General features: G+C 47.0%; 4 protein-coding genes across 4 annotated transcripts; 2 read left to right on the top strand and 2 right to left on the bottom strand.

Annotated features, from left to right (window-relative positions):
• The first annotated feature begins 1,482 nt into the window (after positions 1-1,482).
• COQ5 (coenzyme Q5, methyltransferase) lies at positions 1,483-6,473 on the top strand. Its single transcript, XM_074554351.1, has 7 exons — positions 1,483-1,667; positions 2,052-2,201; positions 2,687-2,914; positions 3,631-3,737; positions 5,340-5,428; positions 5,630-5,741; positions 5,858-6,473. Exons 1-7 carry the CDS (start codon positions 1,520-1,522, stop codon positions 5,957-5,959), a joined length of 936 nt encoding a protein of 311 aa, XP_074410452.1. The 5' UTR covers positions 1,483-1,519; the 3' UTR covers positions 5,960-6,473.
• Positions 6,474-6,585: 112 nt separating this feature from the next.
• Positions 6,586-8,940, bottom strand: LOC102062082 (dynein light chain 1, cytoplasmic). The gene is made up of 4 exons (XM_074554564.1): positions 8,816-8,940; positions 8,652-8,757; positions 8,066-8,206; positions 6,586-6,964 (listed from the first exon to the last, which is right to left on the bottom strand). Exons 1-4 carry the CDS (start codon positions 8,938-8,940, stop codon positions 6,827-6,829), a joined length of 510 nt encoding a protein of 169 aa, XP_074410665.1. The 3' UTR covers positions 6,586-6,826.
• A 3,237-nt stretch (positions 8,941-12,177) lies between these two features.
• GATC (glutamyl-tRNA amidotransferase subunit C) lies at positions 12,178-14,578 on the bottom strand. Its single transcript, XM_005493464.4, has 4 exons — positions 14,386-14,578; positions 13,471-13,637; positions 12,986-13,089; positions 12,178-12,616 (listed from the first exon to the last, which is right to left on the bottom strand). Exons 1-4 carry the CDS (start codon positions 14,527-14,529, stop codon positions 12,558-12,560), a joined length of 474 nt encoding a protein of 157 aa, XP_005493521.1. The 5' UTR covers positions 14,530-14,578; the 3' UTR covers positions 12,178-12,557.
• Positions 14,579-14,612: 34 nt separating this feature from the next.
• On the top strand, positions 14,613-16,114 carry TRIAP1 (TP53 regulated inhibitor of apoptosis 1). The gene is made up of 2 exons (XM_005493463.4): positions 14,613-14,759; positions 15,484-16,114. Exons 1-2 carry the CDS (start codon positions 14,613-14,615, stop codon positions 15,565-15,567), a joined length of 231 nt encoding a protein of 76 aa, XP_005493520.1. The 3' UTR covers positions 15,568-16,114.
• Positions 16,115-17,571: the final 1,457 nt, after the last annotated feature.

Genomic DNA, 17,571 nt, shown 5'->3' with positions numbered 1-17,571 from the left:
AGGGCAGCACGGATCATTAAGGGACCAGAGTATCTCTCCTGTGAGGGAAGACTGAGGAAGCCAAGCCTGTTCAGCCTCAAGAGAAGACAGCTGACAGGGGATCTCATTAATGTGTACAAATATCTAAAGGGTGGGTGTCAGAGATGGACCAGGATCTTCTCGGTGGTGCTGAGAATAGGACAAGAGGCAAACACACAGAAACTGGTGCACAGGAAGTTCCACCTGAGCAAGAAGAATTTTTTCACTGTGCAGGTGACTGTGCACTGGAACAGGTTGCCCAGAGAGGTTGTGGAGTCTTCCTCAGTAGAGCTATTCCAGAACCATTTGCACACAATCCTGTGCCATGTGCTCTGGGATGACCCTGCTGGAGCAGGAAGGTTGGACCATGTAACCAACAGTGGTCCCTTCCAGCTTGGCCCGTTCTGTGACTTTGTGAATGCAGCTGGTGGTCACTGGTGTCCATGCAGTGTCCATGACTACAGTATGAGAGGGACTCCCAGTCACTGCTCTGGTAGGCAAAGATCATCTGTCACTATAGCTGAGAAAAATACCCATAAAACCAAATATGATGCTTTGGAGGGCATCCTACTGCAAAGAACATAGAGTTTAAAAATATAATATGAGGAAAATAGGAGAAAATTGTGGTGTGGTCTGATGATGGTGCTAAAAGTCCCAATATGGCAGGAAGGTCCTGGGTGAGGGAGCCCAGCTCATGCCCTGGGAATGCAGTCCTCCCTGGGCTGATTTTAATAGCATGATGTCATCTCTCCTGAGAATGGGTTAAGTAACTTCTTTGTATCTACAAAGCTGGCAGAACTCCTGGATGATTCAAGTAAAGTGATAAGCAGGACAGGTTTTGGGAAAAGAAGAAAATAAAAGGAAAAGAAAAAGAAAAGTAAAGAAACGTTAAGTTTCTAATGTGTCCTAATCCTTCTGTCCGCAATCAAGGCATCTTTCACTCCTCCTTGCAATTCATCAGAACCCACAAACCCTCCCTTCCCCTTCCCCACGAGGCTTCACTTTAAGTGAAGAAAACTGCAAAATTAGAAATCTAAACAAAAGCTAAATAAAATAAAGTTGAACTATTTGCAAAATTACTCAAGTACACCACGAGGGTTGCGTTTGGTTTGGGGTTTGGGTTTTTTTTTCCCCATCACGTTTGCCCTCACAGCACCGGTTCCACCGCAGAGCAGCGGTGGCACCGGGGGGCGGCGGGTTCGGTAACCGCGTCCGGCAGGAGCGGCGGCCCCTGGGGCTGCGGGGAACGTCCCCGGTGGGAGCTCCACAGGCGGAGCGCTGTCCCGGCTCTGTCCCGGCAGGAGCTCCACGGGCCGAGCGCTGTCCCGGCTCTGTCCCGGTAGGAGCTCCACAGGCGGAGCGCTGTCCCGGCAGGAGCTCCACGGGCGGAGCACTGTCCCGGCTCTGTCCCGGCAGGAGCTCCACGGGCGGAGCGCTGTCCCGGCTCTGTCCCGGTAGGAGCTCCGCGGCCGCAGCGCCGCCCCCTCTGGCCGTGCCGAAGATGGCGGCGCTGCGGCTGTGGCGGTGCCGCTGCCGGGCGCTGCTGTCCCGGCCCGCCGGAGCTCTGCGGGCGCGGCGCGGCCTGGCCGCGGGGCCGGAGATGCATTTCGGCTTCCAGACCGTGACGGAGGAGGAGAGGAGGGAGAAAAGTGAGGGCGGCGGCGGGAGAGGGCGGGCCGGGCCCGGGGCCGAGCTGGGCTCCCGGCAGCCGATGATCGTTCTCCATCCACAATGCTGGAAACGTGTGTGGGGCTGGGCCCCTGTTTGAGGTGTTACCGGGAGTCTCGGTGAATAATATCGCTGCTACTTCCCTCAGCTCTGGAAGGCTGTGCTTCTCCAGACACCTTTGTCAGGCATCAGGCTCAGTCCATTCAATCTTTTTTTTTTTTTTTTTTTTTAATGAGTTTTCTTGTGGTATTTTTCAGCTCCACATAGTGGAGAGACCTCCACAGTGCAATAAAAGATAAGTTTTACTTAGACATAAGCATTTTTAAATTTAAATTGCATCTCATTCCCATGTTCTTTCTTCACAGTTTATCAGGTCTTTGAAAATGTGGCCAAGAAATACGATGTAATGAATGATTCAATGACTCTGGGAATTCATCGGGTGTGGAAGGATATCCTCGTGCATAAAATGAACCCTTGCCCAGGAACACTCCTCCTCGATGTTGCTGGGGGAACAGGTAAATAATTTTGGTGAGTTCCACATAACAATGCCACACTCTTTTTCAGCTGTTTGAGTCTGCTCAGAATTATGTTTCCTGCTGGGTTTTTTTCCTCATCCTTAGCTCCCTGTCTTTAAAACTAGTGAAGCATCTACTTGATTTTCCCAGAGAAAGGTTGAGAACTGATATCTTTGTGTTTTGTAATATCTTGCTTTAAGGGTCTGAAAGTGTTATAGTCCTGCCATGATATGTTATGGGAAACTATAAATTTGTAGAATGTGATGGACTCCTTGATTTTAATAAGTTCCCTTTTTGTCTTTACCCATGTACGCACACACACTCTCTTACTGTGTCTATTACAGTGTGTCTGAGGGGGTGTTTTTATAAATATATATTACTAAAAAGAAATAATAAGTCAGTTAGATATTCAAAGCCTTATGTTTCAACTTCCTGGAGTCAGAAACCATTCCAAAATGTGTATCTTTCCTTTGAAACAACTGCAGGTGACATTGCCTTTCGGTTCATTAATTATGTTCGCTCTGTACGACAACGCCAGCTCCAGACGAAGCTCAGGCACCATCAGAATTTGTCATGGCAGGAAATTTTTGAGAGTTACCAGAATGACAAATTTAACAACTCGCTAGGGGATTCCCAAGTGGTGGTCTGTGACATCAACAGAGAAATGTTAAAAGTTGGGAAGCAGAAAGCGCAGCATCTTGGCTACTCTGAAGGTAAATAATGCATTGTACTGTGGCTGTAATGTTCCTGATAGCAGGAAATTGTAAAGGACAGAGGTTTTTTTGCTGTTTCCCTGTGTACATTCAGGAGGAGTGGGAGCTGTGCATGGGGAAAAGGAGCATGACCTGCACAGTCACTGATTGTGCATTTTATCGGCTTGCCAATAACCTGGACATCCATGCTCCACAGATAAACATGATCTTGATCCTTTGGGGACCAGGAAGCAACACATCTGCAACTGCATCACATGCTGATAGTCCTGATGGAAGGAGTGTGGCTTTTCATGTTCCTCAACCTGTGGGAGCTTTCTAGCAAAATGTTTTAAGTGTTCTGACCACTGTTGCATGGCAAGATGTTAGTAATTGTCCATAGCTACACTTTGAGCAGGGATTCTCTTTTTACAAATTTGTCACAAACAAATGGCAGCCAACAGTGCATTCCACTCTGATGCAAGTTTTGGGTAAAATCCTTGTGGCACATACTCACTGTGTGTATGTGCAGAATGGTGTTTTGGCTGATCTGCAAAATCAACTACTCTGTCTTGAAAGATTGGCTAGTAGAGGTCAAGATGTCTTTCCTCTAACAAAACCGCAAAATGGATATTTGTTTTCAATATCACTTTAAAGTAATCAATTCCTTCTAGAAGGGTTAAGTTCTAGCCTTTCTGGAGCAGTCTGAGCTCAGTTCTATGACTTGTCTTTCACTACAGGCTTGTCCTGGGTACTTGGGAATGCTGAAGAGTTGCCCTTTGATGATGATAAATTTGATGTTTACACAATTGCCTTTGGAATCCGAAATGTAACTCGTATTGATCTGGTAAGTTACTGTAGTGTATCCTGACATGAGGTCCTTATGATTTTTTATTCTACAAAGGAAGCAAAGTAGGAACTCCTTTGGATAAAGGAAGATCCTAATCTACTCCTGAAACATTTAAAATAAGTGGCATGTAACTTGTGTGAATAGAAGATGCAATTAAGTGCCCCACCTTTGTCATAAAAAGATAGATTTATACCAGTTGCACCCAATCCTTCCAGCCTGGCAAGCCACCCAGTCTCAGGTTCCTAAGGCAAAGGGCTGCATGTTACAGTCACTCCCCACCTTCTCCTGACCTATGGCATGGGTGGATCTGCACATGCACAGGGCAGTCAGGCTGCACATCTCAAACCTTCCTGCAGCACCTGGTCCGTATCCCACCAACAGTGGCTCCAGTGCTTCCTGTCCCCTTCTGTCTCCCTGCCTGAGCCAACAGAGATGCCAGAGCAGAGTGGGGAGGAGGCTGCTGCCCCCACTGCTGCTGAACCAGCCTGCTCAGCCCCCTGCTGCTGAGTGTCTACACTGGCTGGTGGCAGAGCTCCCTAGAAAGAACAAGTCTGATTTTAATTAGGATAAATAGTACTCTTTGTTCTGAACTATCTCTGTCCTTTGAGAAGGACTGGCTGTTGTGGGGGTGACACCTGTCTGGAGGCACTCGTTGTCTGCTTTGGAGGAGTGTTACAACCTTGGCAGAGCTCCTGTGGAAGGTGAAGCATTTGGATCCAAACCACCTTGAACCATATTCCTTTGAACTTAATGTGCATGGGGCTTTTCCTGGTGCTTTGTCTGCAACCTTCCAAAGCCCAGGCTCTTTGCCTTCATGCATAGAGCAGCCTGGTAGCAGAGCTCCCTGGAGACCTGATACAAAACACAGCCAAGCTGCCAACTCTTGTGCAGAGCTCCTGTGTAGTGTGGATACTTTATCCCATAGGAACTGGACAGTTGAAGTCAAGCAAATGTACAACCTTCAGAGGTTCTGGAATCACACAAACCACAACTCTGCTCCTGTATGAAAGAAAAAACCAGTTTTAAACAGGATTTTGTCTAGATTCTTGTTAGGTATTCCATTGTGATGCAGGATGGAATTTTCAAAGTAGCCAAAGATTTTCTTCTTTCTCCTTCCTTCCTGTTCTTACACATTGCTCATCCGAAACCCAGTATCATTCCTGCTTTGAACCTTTGGGTGTGCCTCACAGTAAAATCTTTTGATTGAAAAAAAAATATCATGCCCGTTTTTGATTTTCAGTTTCTTGTAGCTGAGTCACCTTCTCCCTTTTGTGTTTGGATTGTAATTATAAGAGCTCTGCCAACAAACTTTCATCAACTGCAAGTAGGGAAAGAAAATTGCAAACCCGACATCACAGTTTTGACACAAAGTCTTGTAAAAATCTATTTATGTAACAGCAAGAGTATTTGTGCTTTGGGTTGTGGCATATTTGGGGCTTTTTTTATATTTGTCTTGGGATGTGTAAATATTGCAGACTGCCAGGCAGGATGCTCTTCATTCCCCTCAGTTCATCAGAGTTGCATGATAACATCACATGGCATGATAATAGGCAGGTGCTATTCTACAGTAGCAAACTCATCACATCTGCTTTGTCTCAGGCACTCCAAGAGGCCTATCGTGTGCTGAAACCAGGAGGAAGATTTCTCTGCCTGGAATTCAGTCATGTCAGCAACCCTGTTGTTTCCAGGTAGGAACATGGTGATGCTTTATGCCAGGTCACAGGGCTCTCTTGTTTGTACTCAGTAAGAGTGGAGACACTGAGACCACGTCTTGGAGCACTTTTAAAGTCAGCTACAGACTGCACAGCATAGTGGCACAGAGACCAGCTCATGTTGGAGAGGGTTTGAATGTGTTTCTGTTAATCTGTATTTACCATCTCTCTGTGCAGGCTCTATGATCTCTACAGTTTCCAGGTCATCCCTGTTCTGGGTGAGGTTATTGCTGGTGACTGGAGGTCTTACCAGTACCTTGTGGAGAGCATCCGACAGTTCCCCCCTCAGGTAAGGCAGGATTTCCCCAAATTCACTGACACACAAACCACAATTCCAGCATAATCTTGTGGCCAGCTGGCTTATAGGCCTTCAGGTTATTAATACTTATGGCACTTATTTTTCAGGAGGAGCTGAAGGCAATGATAGAAGATGCAGGCTTTTTCAGAGTGGATTATGAGAATTTGAACTTTGGGATTGTTGCCATTCACTCAGGTTTCAAACTCTGAGTCTGGGTACCAAAACAGCAGAAGTATCATTTTCATGAGGGATATGAAAGCTGTGGAATTTTAACGGGATCAAAAGGAGTCCTAAGAAGTTGTGCAGCCAATCCTTGCTCAGCAGCTGGGCTCAGAAGAACACAAGTTACCTCTCCCCACCAGAAACCTGTGGAGTGACTCCAGTGGTGTTTCTTACACTTGCATTTCCCTTCAAGTGCAATGTAAAGGATGTGGCCAAAACTGAGCAATGCTGACAAGCAAAGCAAGTTGGCAGTGGGTGTGGATAAAGACACAGACTGATTAGTCTCCAAATAAGATGCCTTTCTTTTTACTAAGCTTTAAAGGAGGATATTATACTTGTGAGAAGTAACTTGGATTTATGAAGTAACTATGGACTTTCATGAAGCTGTTATTATCTTTGTCATGTGGAGTTTACCGATTTTTTCCCATGACTCCGTCTTTCAAAGGCAAATGGAAGGCTTATGAGATAAAAGGGCTCTGCATCAACTTTTTTCCACTTAAATCAGTCTTGTAAGAAGGTTTCCTTAAGAAAGGATGGATTTGGGGTGTGGGAATCGAGGTGGGGTTGTTCATCCTTCATTCACATGGCAATAAAGAGGGTAATTCAAGAGGGCAAAGGGATAAATGATTTTATTAGCAAAGAAGCCATCTTCTGAAAGAAAATAAATACAAGGAAGACATTTTTGCTTTTTTATATAGCCACAATGAAAATACCAGCCGCTACAGCAAAATCCCTGACATTAACAATACAATACAAGACCTGAAGATCAAGATGTGTTTCCCCAGGAAGGCTGAAGGTGGGAATCAGTGTGCAGTCCTGTGCACAGGTGCAAGTTTCAGTAACAGTCCATGGCTCTAGCCAGACTTGAACAGAAGAATAGCGACTTGGCCGAGGTAGAAGTAGATGAAGTGCTTGGTCTCATGAGTCACGTAGCTGCCAAAATTCCTGCCCACGATGCAGTGCCACGTGGGATTGTATTTCTTGTCAAATTCCTACAGAATAGAGAATTAGAAAGTCAGCATTTTCATGGTAATTATACTAATATTGTCTAACAGTTGGGGAGGTTTTTTTGGCAATGAGTTGTCACTTGATAACAAGTATCACTTTTGGAAGAAGGCAATTAAGGAGCAGCATATGCTCTTAAGCACATAAGGATCATCTGTCACTTTATAACTCATCTGCTGCTTAGTCATACTGAAAAAAAAAACAAGTGCTTCCAGGCAGAGCAGGAATAAGCTTAAAACATATGTTTGGGGAGGTAACTTTTCCCCTACAGTCATGCCATGATCTCAAACCATAAATTCTAAGAATTAGTCTGCTTGTTCTGAATCTCCAATGAAAGTGGTATTTTTCTATATTAGCTTCTATTTCAGAAGATAATGGACTTCATTAGCTTCTTTTTGCAATAAGGATGCTGAAAGAACACTTGATGGAAAATTCTCTGCCATATCTCTGACACCTGGTCATGAGATGATGATGATGTGACAGCTGCTGTCAGGAGCCTGCTACAAATAAACTCCTGTGTACAGGTCTACAGTGAGTGGATTTATACTGCAGTACCTAACAGCTGTCAGCTGAAGAGAATTTTGTGAGGACATGGAAGTTTCTGTTCTGCTCAACCAAGCCCTTCAGCTCCTTGCAGCTCAGTCAGGCTCCCAGTAGGAGTCAAGAGAGAAAATGTGACAAACTGTAAGCTATGAACCATCTGTTCAGCATTAGCATGAACAGCTTGTCTTACATGTGGTGGGAAAGGCAAAAAACCAAACCCACTTATTACATGGTCGGCAAAGCACCACTCTTTAAATAGGCTGCACAGAGCCCATGTCTTGTACCAGCTCATCAGTCACAGGGACAGCCAGGTGCCGCTCTGTCCTCACGTGGACAACAGACAGCGGCAGAAATGGTGTAAGGCATTGCAAGAGAAAAGCAGAAGGACCTAGAAAGGTGCACATAAAGGGTGGGGAACAGAACAGAAAAAGAGAAAGTCTAACTTGATTATCTGGTGCCTCTAGAACTCGTTTCTCTAGAGCTACTTGCCTAGCAGCGTTCTCCCCAATTGATTTTTCATGAGCACATCACAAGCCAACATCTACCTTCTTTATGTGAGCAGCGATGTCCTTCTCGATGTTGTATTTCTCCAAGGCTTGAGTTGCACATTCCACCGAGTCTTGCTGCATCTCCTCTGACATGTCCGCATTTTTGATCACTGCCTTTCGATCACTCATTATTGATTGCTTGAAGGAAAAAAAGGAAGGAAATTCAAAGTTGCAGGAACACCTGCCAGAGCCACCTCCTGCCAAGCAGCCCCACGGGTATCGCCGCGGCGCCCCCGCCCCGGCCGGGAGTGCCGGGCACAGCCCCGGGCACAGCCCGAGCAGCGGCGGCTCAATCGCCGCCTCACGTTCGGCACCCGCTCCTCGGCCGGAGCCGCACAAGCACCGCCGCCCTCCCGGCCCTCCCCAGCCCGGCGCCACCCGGGAGCCCCGCGAGAAAGCGCGGCCGCTCCACCGCCCGTCCCGACACCCTTCCCTGCCCCGGGGTAGGCGAGGAAAGCCCGGCAGGCATGGCCAAGGGCTCGGAGTCCCGTGCGGCTGCCGGGGATGCGGGAAAACCGGAGGCGGCGGCCGGGGAAGAGCCCAGGCACGGTGGCGCCTCCGGGACACGCGGGGTCCCCGGTACCGGGATGGCGGAGTCTCTGGAGCCGCCCGCACCGCACCGCACCGCACCGCACCGCACCGCACCGCACCGCACCGCACCGCACCGCACCGCACCGCACCGCACCGCACCCCACCCCGTCCCGTCCCGTCCCGTCCCGTCCCGTCCCGTCCCGTCCCGTCCCTCACCGTGCGGGCGCTGCGGAGCGGACGGCGCTGCGCTCTGGTCCGTACGCGCCTCGCAGCGCCTCTACCCCGCCCCCTGAGCGCCGACCGCCCCCATTGGCCACCGGCACCGCCTCCCGGGCGCCCATTGGTCAGCACTGCCGGCCCCTGAACGCCCATTGGCTGAGGTGCGGCGCCCGGCCGGGTTTTACTGCGGCATTGTCTTGCGGCCCGCGATGCCTCGCGTCGTGTCCGTTCCCATGGCAACCGGCGGGATGCGGGAGAGAACGGGGCGCGTGTTTTGGGATGGTCCCGTAGGTTTGGGGTGTGTATGGAAAACTTCCAGTCTCGACCCTCGTGCTACTGGTCTGCTGCTCCATGGGAGGTTTAGGTTGGATATTGGGAGGAATTTCTTCACAGAACTGGTGATTTGACATTGGAAGGGGCTGCCCAAGGGGGGTGGTGGTGTCATTGTCCCTGCAGGTGTTTAAGGAAAGACTGGACATGACACTGAGTGCCGTGGTCTCGCTGACACGGTGGTGTTCGGTCACCGATTGGACTCGATGATCTCTGAGGTCATTTCTAATCTAATTCTGTGTGGCATCACCAGGTGATCCTGGGTAAAAAACTTGTTCCTTATAGTATGCCCAGTCTCCAAGGCATTGTAATGTGTCCACCAGGTTCTGTAAAACATCTTTCCATAGGTGATGTGTGCGCCCCAAAAGCCATTTTATTACTTGCCCCAGCCTGGATCACAGAGATGCTGAGTTGAACCAACAACAGACTTTGTTTCTCTTTGGAACAAGCTCTTGCTGGGAATATCCCTTTCAATAGCATGTGATATCACTGAAAGAATACTGGGATATTACCTGGGGCAGCTGTTTCAGGAATATGTCCTTTACTGGAGTGAAGCCCACCCATATCAAAGGAAGGAGTTCCACAGCTTGTGAATGGCCTTTGATCACCTGTCCTGTTCATTTGTCTCTTTTCTGCTGTGTCTTTTCAAGTGACCTCTGACAGAAATCTGACCCATGTTTACTGGGTATAAGTCAGCTCCAAACTTTGTTCCTTTAGTGAACCAAATCTATCAGACTTTTACACCATCTTCTGCAGACTCACTATTTCTGCAACTCTTGCCTTTTTTTGTTTGTGTTTGGTTTGTGGGTTATTTTAGTTGGTGGTTGGGTTGGTTTTGTTTTTTGTTTTGGTTTTTTTTTTTGTTTAAATGAAGCAAGATGTTTTGGTAGAACCTCAGTGCTCTGTTTTCTTAGTTTCACTCTCCCTGGGGCACTTTCTGCTTACTCTCTTGTCAGCAGATAGAACATTGCTGTTGAGTCTTCCACTGCTGATCTGTTAATAACAGGACTCTGAACCATGTCTACAGCAAACAGCACAGGATGATTTAAAAGAGGTTGTTAAATACTGGTTGGTAGGACTCCCATTTCCTTGTAGAAATTTAAAAAAACCCACCTCAAGAGCAGTCATTCACCTCACTTGCAATGTAAATATTTTGCATATTCTTACAGTGTAGTTACCTGCTCAGTGTCATTCAGAGCAAAAGCAGCACAACTGCAAGGAACTCTGTGCTTTTGCAAACTCAGAAAAATACACTGCCCCCAGAAATATTGAAACTGCATAATGTAATACTTCTGTCACTCTAGAATATCTCAGAAATAACTCCTGACTCACAGGTTTTAGCACTCCAAATAGAGATACAGTTCACAACTTTGCTTGTGTGCTAGAAACATGAAGAAGTTTTAAATGGTCTTGGGGCCACAGTAAATAATTAATTTCCAGAACTGTGTTCAGTATCTGCAGCACTTGCAGTTGTTCTTTGAGTACTGGACAGTTTTGTGCTGACAGAATGGAACCATTTAACAATCTTCCAAATGCTCCCACTAAACTTCAGAAACACCCATGGATCTCTGAGGAGGTGGCTGTGTTTGGTAGCTGCAGGCAAATTTCTCTGCATTTATTAAGAAATGGTTTGCTGAAGGAACAATTGTGATGACGAGTGCAGGAAATGGCAGTGTGGGTGAGATACACGTTGTTAATGAGAAACATTAAAGCCTGGGATACATCACAGCCCTACTTGGTAATTAAGAGTATAAAAGTAGAGTTTCCCTCAGGACAGAGCTGCAGGGAAAGGCAGAACAAATAAACACAGAAGATGATAGCAGGGGTAGAGGAGGTACTGAAGAAAACTGGGTAATGGATAAGGCATCTCATGAGATTGCCCTCCCAGGTTAGGCTGTAAGCACTTTTCATGAGGTGGTTTTTCACTCTGTGTTGCACAACCTATCTCTGTACTAACAGAGCTTTTTCCTGGGGCTCCCAGTTAACACCAAAATATAAAATCATCATTATTAGCAATAAAACAACTTCCATCTTCTTTTATTTCCACAAAGGCGAAGAAATCTCCACATTGAAATTTTCTTTGTAAACCTGGGATTTATATGCAAGAGCTTCCAATCTAATTTTAGATCTACAGTTTTGTGGTGGTGGAAAAATGTCAGCAGCTCTAAGTGAGGTTATCTCCATGGTCCCCAGAGAAACTGGATCCATTTACTGAGTGCTGCAGTGAATGCAGGGGAACCAGCACATGAGGGGGGATCTCTCCCTCTCTCAAAGTGCTGCCAGGGCCCAGTGGGGCTCAGCACCATCCCTTGGGGCTCAGCACCACCAGTGTTAGACCCACAGAGGCACTGACTTGCCCTGCCCCACAGGCACCTCATCTGCCCTCTGTCAGCTTTTCTTTTTGGTGGTTGCAGGTGTCTGAGTCCAGGTTGTAATTCCCTTATTTGTGGTGAAGTTGCATCAAACCCCTTCATTAGGGAAATGTGTGTTTTCCACTTTAAATGCAGTTTGGGCTGCAGGGAACAAGCATCAGGCAGTCTGTTCTCTCCCTGGAGTGTGTAGGAGCAGCACTGAACTGGCAGTTTTAAGTTTAGCCTGTGCTGCATTGGCAATGTGGGATCATCTTGTCCAAATTGCTGGTTTAGTTGTTGCCTTTAAATAGTTACTTGATGCTATTTTGGGTTAAAAGCTCCTGCAGGCAGTCAGTTCCCTCTCAAATTCCTCTTCCTTCTTCTGTGTAAATAATACTGTCCCCATTCTCTCTGATGGTCAAACAGGCCAAAATGGATAGATCAAGGGGGGACTTCTCAAAGTGGGAATTACCTGATATTATGATTCTGGTATTGATCATATTGATTGATAGATATTTGAAGTGTTTCCTTGTTATGATTTCTATACACCTCATAAATTCCTTACAGGCTGAGCTTGTATATTTGTAAACTTCAGCATTTGCAGGGTCTGAAACTTGACAAGTCTGAGACTAAAGCAATAATACAGCTTTGTTACAGCTTTGCAGAGGATTGGATGAGTGGTGTTAAACACAGGCTTTATTTCAATACCCTTGAAAGAATTCAAGTATCACAGTAATTACATGTTTTATGCAACCAGGTGAGTATATTATGGATGCTTAAACAAATAATGAGGTAATTGCACAATTAAGAGTGGGACAAGGGTTTGCTCTCACCTCCAAACAGCAAATTCACTTTGCCAAATAAAAGCACCCAGGTCATCTGCCATGCTGCTGTCCAGGTTCAGAGACACTGAATATTTCAGCAGCACTACTAAACTTTTACACTTGCTTTCTTCTGTCTTGCAAGTGCTCTTCTGACAAATACATACCAGGGTGTGACTGCACGAAACTTAATTTTCCCCAAATACAATACTGAAAGGACATTTGGGCTCTGGGCTGTCACTGAGAGCCCTGCAGAAAAGTCTCTTGTTCTTCCAGCTTTGGTAAAGGGATGTTACCTGAGAGAAAACAAAAAACAAGTTGTGTGAGACCAGCTGTAAGCTACCTTGTGGGCAGGACACCTTGGCATGGAAGTGTTTATGCAGTTTACAGGCTGCCTAAATATCCTGAGAAAGTCAGGGAGGTAAGTCCTGCCTGACCTCCTGTAAGGAATTTCTCAAGGTGTGCAGTAACTCCAGAGTCAGGTCAGCCTCTGTGCTGCTTCTGGACCATAAATTGCACATTGTTTTACACAGATGGATACAGACGTTTCTTTTAGTGCTCCCTATTATTGACTAGTGTTTCTGAAAGTAAATGCAGCTATGGCAGGTTATTTTCTTCAGGTTAATTTAGGCGAGATTGAGAGATTTTTGTAAGCAAGTCAATACCTGGTGGAGCCACAAAATACTCCTCTACTTTCTCTCTGGCATTTTCCAGCAGTTCTTTGGTGCAGTTGCCTTCTGTCACATCATCTTCTCTGAGATACAGACACCTGAAGGACAAAGGTTACTGGTTGTCTTCAAGCTGTTGTGTGAATATGAGGTGGGAAGGGTGGCTTATCTCTAAATCTGGTGTTGGTCTCTTAAATAAACACTGACACAAGTACTGGAACATTCTGAAGCACCCAAAAATGGCACTGGCAGGCACTGGGGGAGCAGTGTGACAATTAAGGCAGATTAAAGAACTGAAGTTCACCTTTCTTTGCTCACACATAAAAATTACACAGCCAATGACAACTTTCTCCCACACAGAACCCCAGGAAGGTGCTTTGAGCAAAGGGCCCACATGCACGGTGATTCCCAGGGGATAAAGGTCCCAGAAGCAAACAGTTTGATGCATGAACAGATGAAAGGAGGCTGCTGTGATTCACCACCTGTCCTCCAGCACTGAATCCATGGGTTCCACGCCATCAGTGTTCACTTCATGAAGCTGATCAGCAAACTGGATCGCTTTCTGCAGCCGCTCCACGCCCTCTGCATCGCGGAAATCCACCAGGGCCAGGTGCTCCAGGTGCTGCAGCACTTCCACCGACACCTTCTGCTGTACAAAAGCATCAATATGGACAAAACAGTCAAAAACCAGCAAATTTAATAGTGCTACATTCTTTCAATTACAAACTTGTTGTGGGGGTACCCATTACTGTGAGTTCGGCAGGTTTTCATTAGAAGGCACAAAATGGCCAACAATCTCTTGTTACAAGGTCTTTTAAGACTAAACTATCCAATTAAGAGCTGACACCTAGATTATTTTCCCTTTTAACCCAATAACTGATCCCAAAGAGCTGCAATGCAGACTTTTCTGCCCAATTACAAAATGCCACCCAAACCCATGAAGAAGGAAGAAGAAACCCAGGATAACACCCTGTGCCTTCCATCTTGTTTCCATCCACAACATACTAAAAACCCCAAAACCTAAATTTCTCACCAAGTGATACACCTACACTACTCTCTATAATTTATTTCACAGTTTTGTGGGTTCTAGTCTATCTTGAAGTCTAGGAACCTTTCTCCATGAATGAGGGTCAAAGTCAGAGCTCCCCTGGGGGTCAGGGCACCCCAGAGCAGACAGAAATATTCCCGCTGTTCTGGGTTTCCACACTTGTTACACGTCAAAACCGGAGTTTACAAAGAATTCTAAAATCGTTACGGCTGGAAAAGGCCTTTAAGGTCAGCAAATGCAGGGACCCGCTGATCGCTGTCCCTCTCTGGGGCGATTAACGGGTGCGGTATCCCGTGCCCGCCTCGCGGGGGGCGGAGCGGCGGTGCCCGAGCGGTGCCTGCGGTGTTACCCGGAGCGGTGCCTGCGGCCGGTGCTCGCTGTGCTCGCTGTGCCCGCTGTGTCCCCGGTGCTCCCGGTGCCGGCGGCCGCTCCCCGGTGCCCGCGGGAGGCCCCGCCCGGCGCGGAGCCAGGCCCCGAGGAGCAGCGCGCGCATCGCCGCCGCCTCCCGGGCCCGCCGGATGTGCGTCAGTGGCGGCGCGCCCGGCCCGGCCCGGCCCGTCCGGCGCGGCCGCCGCGATGAACAGCGTGGGCGAGGCGTGCACCGAGCTGAAGCGCGAGTACGACCAGTGCTTCAACCGCTGGTTCGCAGAGAAGTTCCTCAAGGGCGACAGCGCCGGCGACCCCTGCGGGCAGCTCTTCAAGCGCTACCAGCTCTGCGTGCAGGTGCGTCCGGGCCGGCCCTCTCTCCCTGCCCCGAGCGTCCTTCCCCGCGCTCATCCCTCCCAGCGCCGGCCCGGTGCCCCCGGCAGCCTCAGGCCTCACACAGAGCCCCACACGCAGCGCTGGGCTTGTCCCGCCCCGTGTCTGTCGGTCATGGCATGAATATTTTACAGGCTTTTCTTATTTTTATTGTACATTTCCTAAGGCGGATCGGTAGAGGCTGCAGCGCGTTTCTGTTAGAGCGACTGTAGCTCAGTGAGTTCTCAGTACATCCTTCAGCAGCATTGAAACTTTATTCAAACCAGCAACTTTAACATTGAAACTTTATTCAAACTAGCCCTTAAGACTACTTTTTCTAGATCACTTGTTTGTTTTTTTTTAGATGATTTCTATTCAGGCAACAAGCCATAGGACAAGAGGATACAGGTTTAAGCTGCACCAGGGAGGTTTAGGTTGGGCTTTAGGAAGAGTTTTTTCACAGAAAGTGTGATGAGATGTCGAAATGGGCTGCCCAGGGAGGTGTAGGCAGTATTTAAGGAGAGCCTGGGCATGGCCTTGGTCTGGTTGACATGGTGCTATTACTCATGGGCCACAGGTTGGACTGGATGATCTCACAGGTGTTTTACAGCCTCACTGATTTTGTCGTTCTGTGCTTTGTACCAAAGAAAACATCATGAAGCCCTATAAAGAAGTTCTGAATTTAATTATTTGGTGTTCTTCTTTTCAGAAAGCAATCAAAGAAAAGGACATACCCATTGAGGGCCTGGAGTTCATGGGCCCAAGTAAAGGAAAAACTGAGAACTCCTCCTGATGTTGGCAGTATGGGTGGAGTCACCAACAGCAGCCTTTGGACTGAGCACCAGTACCAGGTGTGCCACAGGTGCCACCAGGAGAAGACCTTTGTTAACTGCTTTTTAGGAAGTGACAAATGTTCTCTGCTTGTGAAAACAAACAGCTAAAAGAAAAAAAAAACTGGATAATGTGGTACCTGCTGCCTCCTTGCCAGTGAAACTTGGTGGTGGTTCAGCATCTGACAGCTTAAAAATCCATGTGAGCTTCCTACTGATTGTACTCTGCAGTGGGGAATGCTCGTTGGAGTGGGCTGGGATGGGTTCTCTGTGACTGATTTCTCTTGCTTATTTATATAACACTTGAAAGTGTTTAAAAAGAATATGAAGGGGGTTGATGTACTTGTTATCATCTCTATGCTTCTGAATTTTGGTGATGAAACTAGTTTCATGTAATCCTGAAGGGCTTAAGCACTGTTTTGTGTCAGCTGCAGAGATGGTTTAAGAGCACTAGTGGACCTGCAACAGCTTGGCTAAAATAAATACAACCAGGTTTATTTTGTTCAAGTAGGTAACTGTGCAGTAGAGTCTGATTGTGCCCCCTGGGAGGGATGGAAGTGCCTGCTCAGCCCCTGAGGAGAAGACTTTTAATGCAGAGGCTACTTCAGCCTTTCCTGAGGTACTAACACATCCATGAACTTGGAATTCTCTCTCCTTTAGCATTACACATCTCTGTGGTTTGATCCTCACACAGGGATGGGTCAAAGCTTGCCCTTCTCCTTACACCAACACAGGGGAAAAAGATATTATGGACTGGGGACAAAAGATAACTTCATAATTCTGGAATTACAGTGAGGAAAAAAGAAAGCTTCACTCTCTGCTTTTAATTACTACTAATTACTTAAAGGTTATACTTAAAAAAAAAAAAAAACTAAAAAGGTGTAGTTCTCAAATATTACAGCTGGCCTGTCTGCAGCACAGCCCCTCACAGAGCCCAGACCCTGAGTTCTTGTGCAGAGGATCAGGAGCTGCTGCAGCCTGAGGCTGTTCCTGTGCCAGAGCCAGGTGAGCCACACTCCTGTTCTCAGGTGCAGAGAGCTCCTGCAGTGTCAGCACAGGGCTTAAATACAGCACTGAAAAACCAGGCTGTTGGCAGAGTGCAGCAGGTCTGAGGGAAGGATCTATAAATAGCATTTGGGAGATGGTTGACTCTGTAGCTTTTCTTTTTTAAGGAATAACACACAAAACCAGTTTGCTTTTCTGTGATCTTCATGTAGGGGTAAATGTAATGTGACTTTGTCAGCTTTAGAACAACTGTGCCCTTCAGTGCCTTGTACTTTCAACACAGGAAAACCTCTCTCAGCAATCTTTTACTGGTAAACTGACAAAAAAATCCCATGGAACCATGGGGAAGGGCATCCTCCAATGTCACTGTGAGATTCTCTCTGCCATCCATCACTCCTTTCCACGGCAAGATGCCAAAGCAGCTGCTGTGTTCTGCCTTTTGGGAAGAACCACATTATGACAGCTGAGATAAAGCTCAGATTCACATTGTGCAAAAAATATAGAAGTTATAGTAAGAACTGGAAAATGGTTGACTTGTAGTGAGCAAAAACTTGAAAATGAAAGTTGTACTGGCACAGGCTCAGGCTGTTGGCTCACTCATCCCTTCTGCTTCAGGCAGCTTCTGCATGGCACAGTAAATGCTATACAGACAAGTAGAACCAAAATTGTGTTCTCTTCTGCAAAACCTGTGTGAGAGACTTGGTACAGACTGCGGCTTTATGGAAAGCAGAGTGGTGAGCGATATGTGCTGATGTACCTGAAAATGTGAGAGCTGAAGTGAACAGTGTGAATGAAGGCAGAGCTTAGCTCAACATCTTTTCTGCCTCCCTGTGCCAGAAGGGAATTAATAAATATTGCAAGAGCTGATAATGGAGAATGTGCTTCAGTATATATTGAATTTTAATGTACATATCTGTTGTTCTGGCTGTGAGTTTAGAGTCATCAGCTAGACCAGACATGAA

Source organism: Zonotrichia albicollis, chromosome 18, assembly GCF_047830755.1.
Source record: "Zonotrichia albicollis isolate bZonAlb1 chromosome 18, bZonAlb1.hap1, whole genome shotgun sequence".
NCBI classification, from domain to species: domain Eukaryota; kingdom Metazoa; phylum Chordata; class Aves; order Passeriformes; family Passerellidae; genus Zonotrichia; species Zonotrichia albicollis.
Note: the sequence above shows the minus strand (reverse complement) of the source record. Positions and strands in the feature narration are given on the sequence as shown.

What these genes read in the sequence shown, in the direction of transcription:
- COQ5 (XM_074554351.1), top strand. Translation starts at nt 1,520, where the DNA reads ATGGCGGCGCTGCGGCTGTGGCGGTGCCGCTGCCGGGCGCTGCTGTCC. An exon ending in ATGTAACTCGTATTGATCTG is followed by an intron (nt 3,738 to 5,339) that starts GTAAGTTACTGT and finishes GCTTTGTCTCAG; the next exon opens with GCACTCCAAGAGGCCTATCG. An exon ending in TCCGACAGTTCCCCCCTCAG is followed by an intron (nt 5,742 to 5,857) that starts GTAAGGCAGGAT and finishes CTTATTTTTCAG; the next exon opens with GAGGAGCTGAAGGCAATGAT.
- GATC (XM_005493464.4), bottom strand. Translation starts at nt 14,529, where the DNA reads ATGCGCGCGCTGCTCCTCGGGGCCTGGCTCCGCGCCGGGCGGGGCCTC. An exon ending in GGCCGCAGGCACCGCTCCGG is followed by an intron (nt 13,638 to 14,385) that starts GTAACACCGCAG and finishes GCTTTTGTACAG; the next exon opens with CAGAAGGTGTCGGTGGAAGT. An exon ending in GATTCAGTGCTGGAGGACAG is followed by an intron (nt 13,090 to 13,470) that starts GTGGTGAATCAC and finishes TTTGTCCTTCAG; the next exon opens with GTGTCTGTATCTCAGAGAAG.
- TRIAP1 (XM_005493463.4), top strand. Translation starts at nt 14,613, where the DNA reads ATGAACAGCGTGGGCGAGGCGTGCACCGAGCTGAAGCGCGAGTACGAC. An exon ending in GCTACCAGCTCTGCGTGCAG is followed by an intron (nt 14,760 to 15,483) that starts GTGCGTCCGGGC and finishes TCTTCTTTTCAG; the next exon opens with AAAGCAATCAAAGAAAAGGA.
- LOC102062082 (XM_074554564.1), bottom strand. Translation starts at nt 8,940, where the DNA reads ATGGGCGCCCGGGAGGCGGTGCCGGTGGCCAATGGGGGCGGTCGGCGC. An exon ending in CCAGAGACTCCGCCATCCCG is followed by an intron (nt 8,207 to 8,651) that starts GTACCGGGGACC and finishes TTTTCCTTCAAG; the next exon opens with CAATCAATAATGAGTGATCG. An exon ending in TCGCTGCTCACATAAAGAAG is followed by an intron (nt 6,965 to 8,065) that starts GTAGATGTTGGC and finishes TCTATTCTGTAG; the next exon opens with GAATTTGACAAGAAATACAA.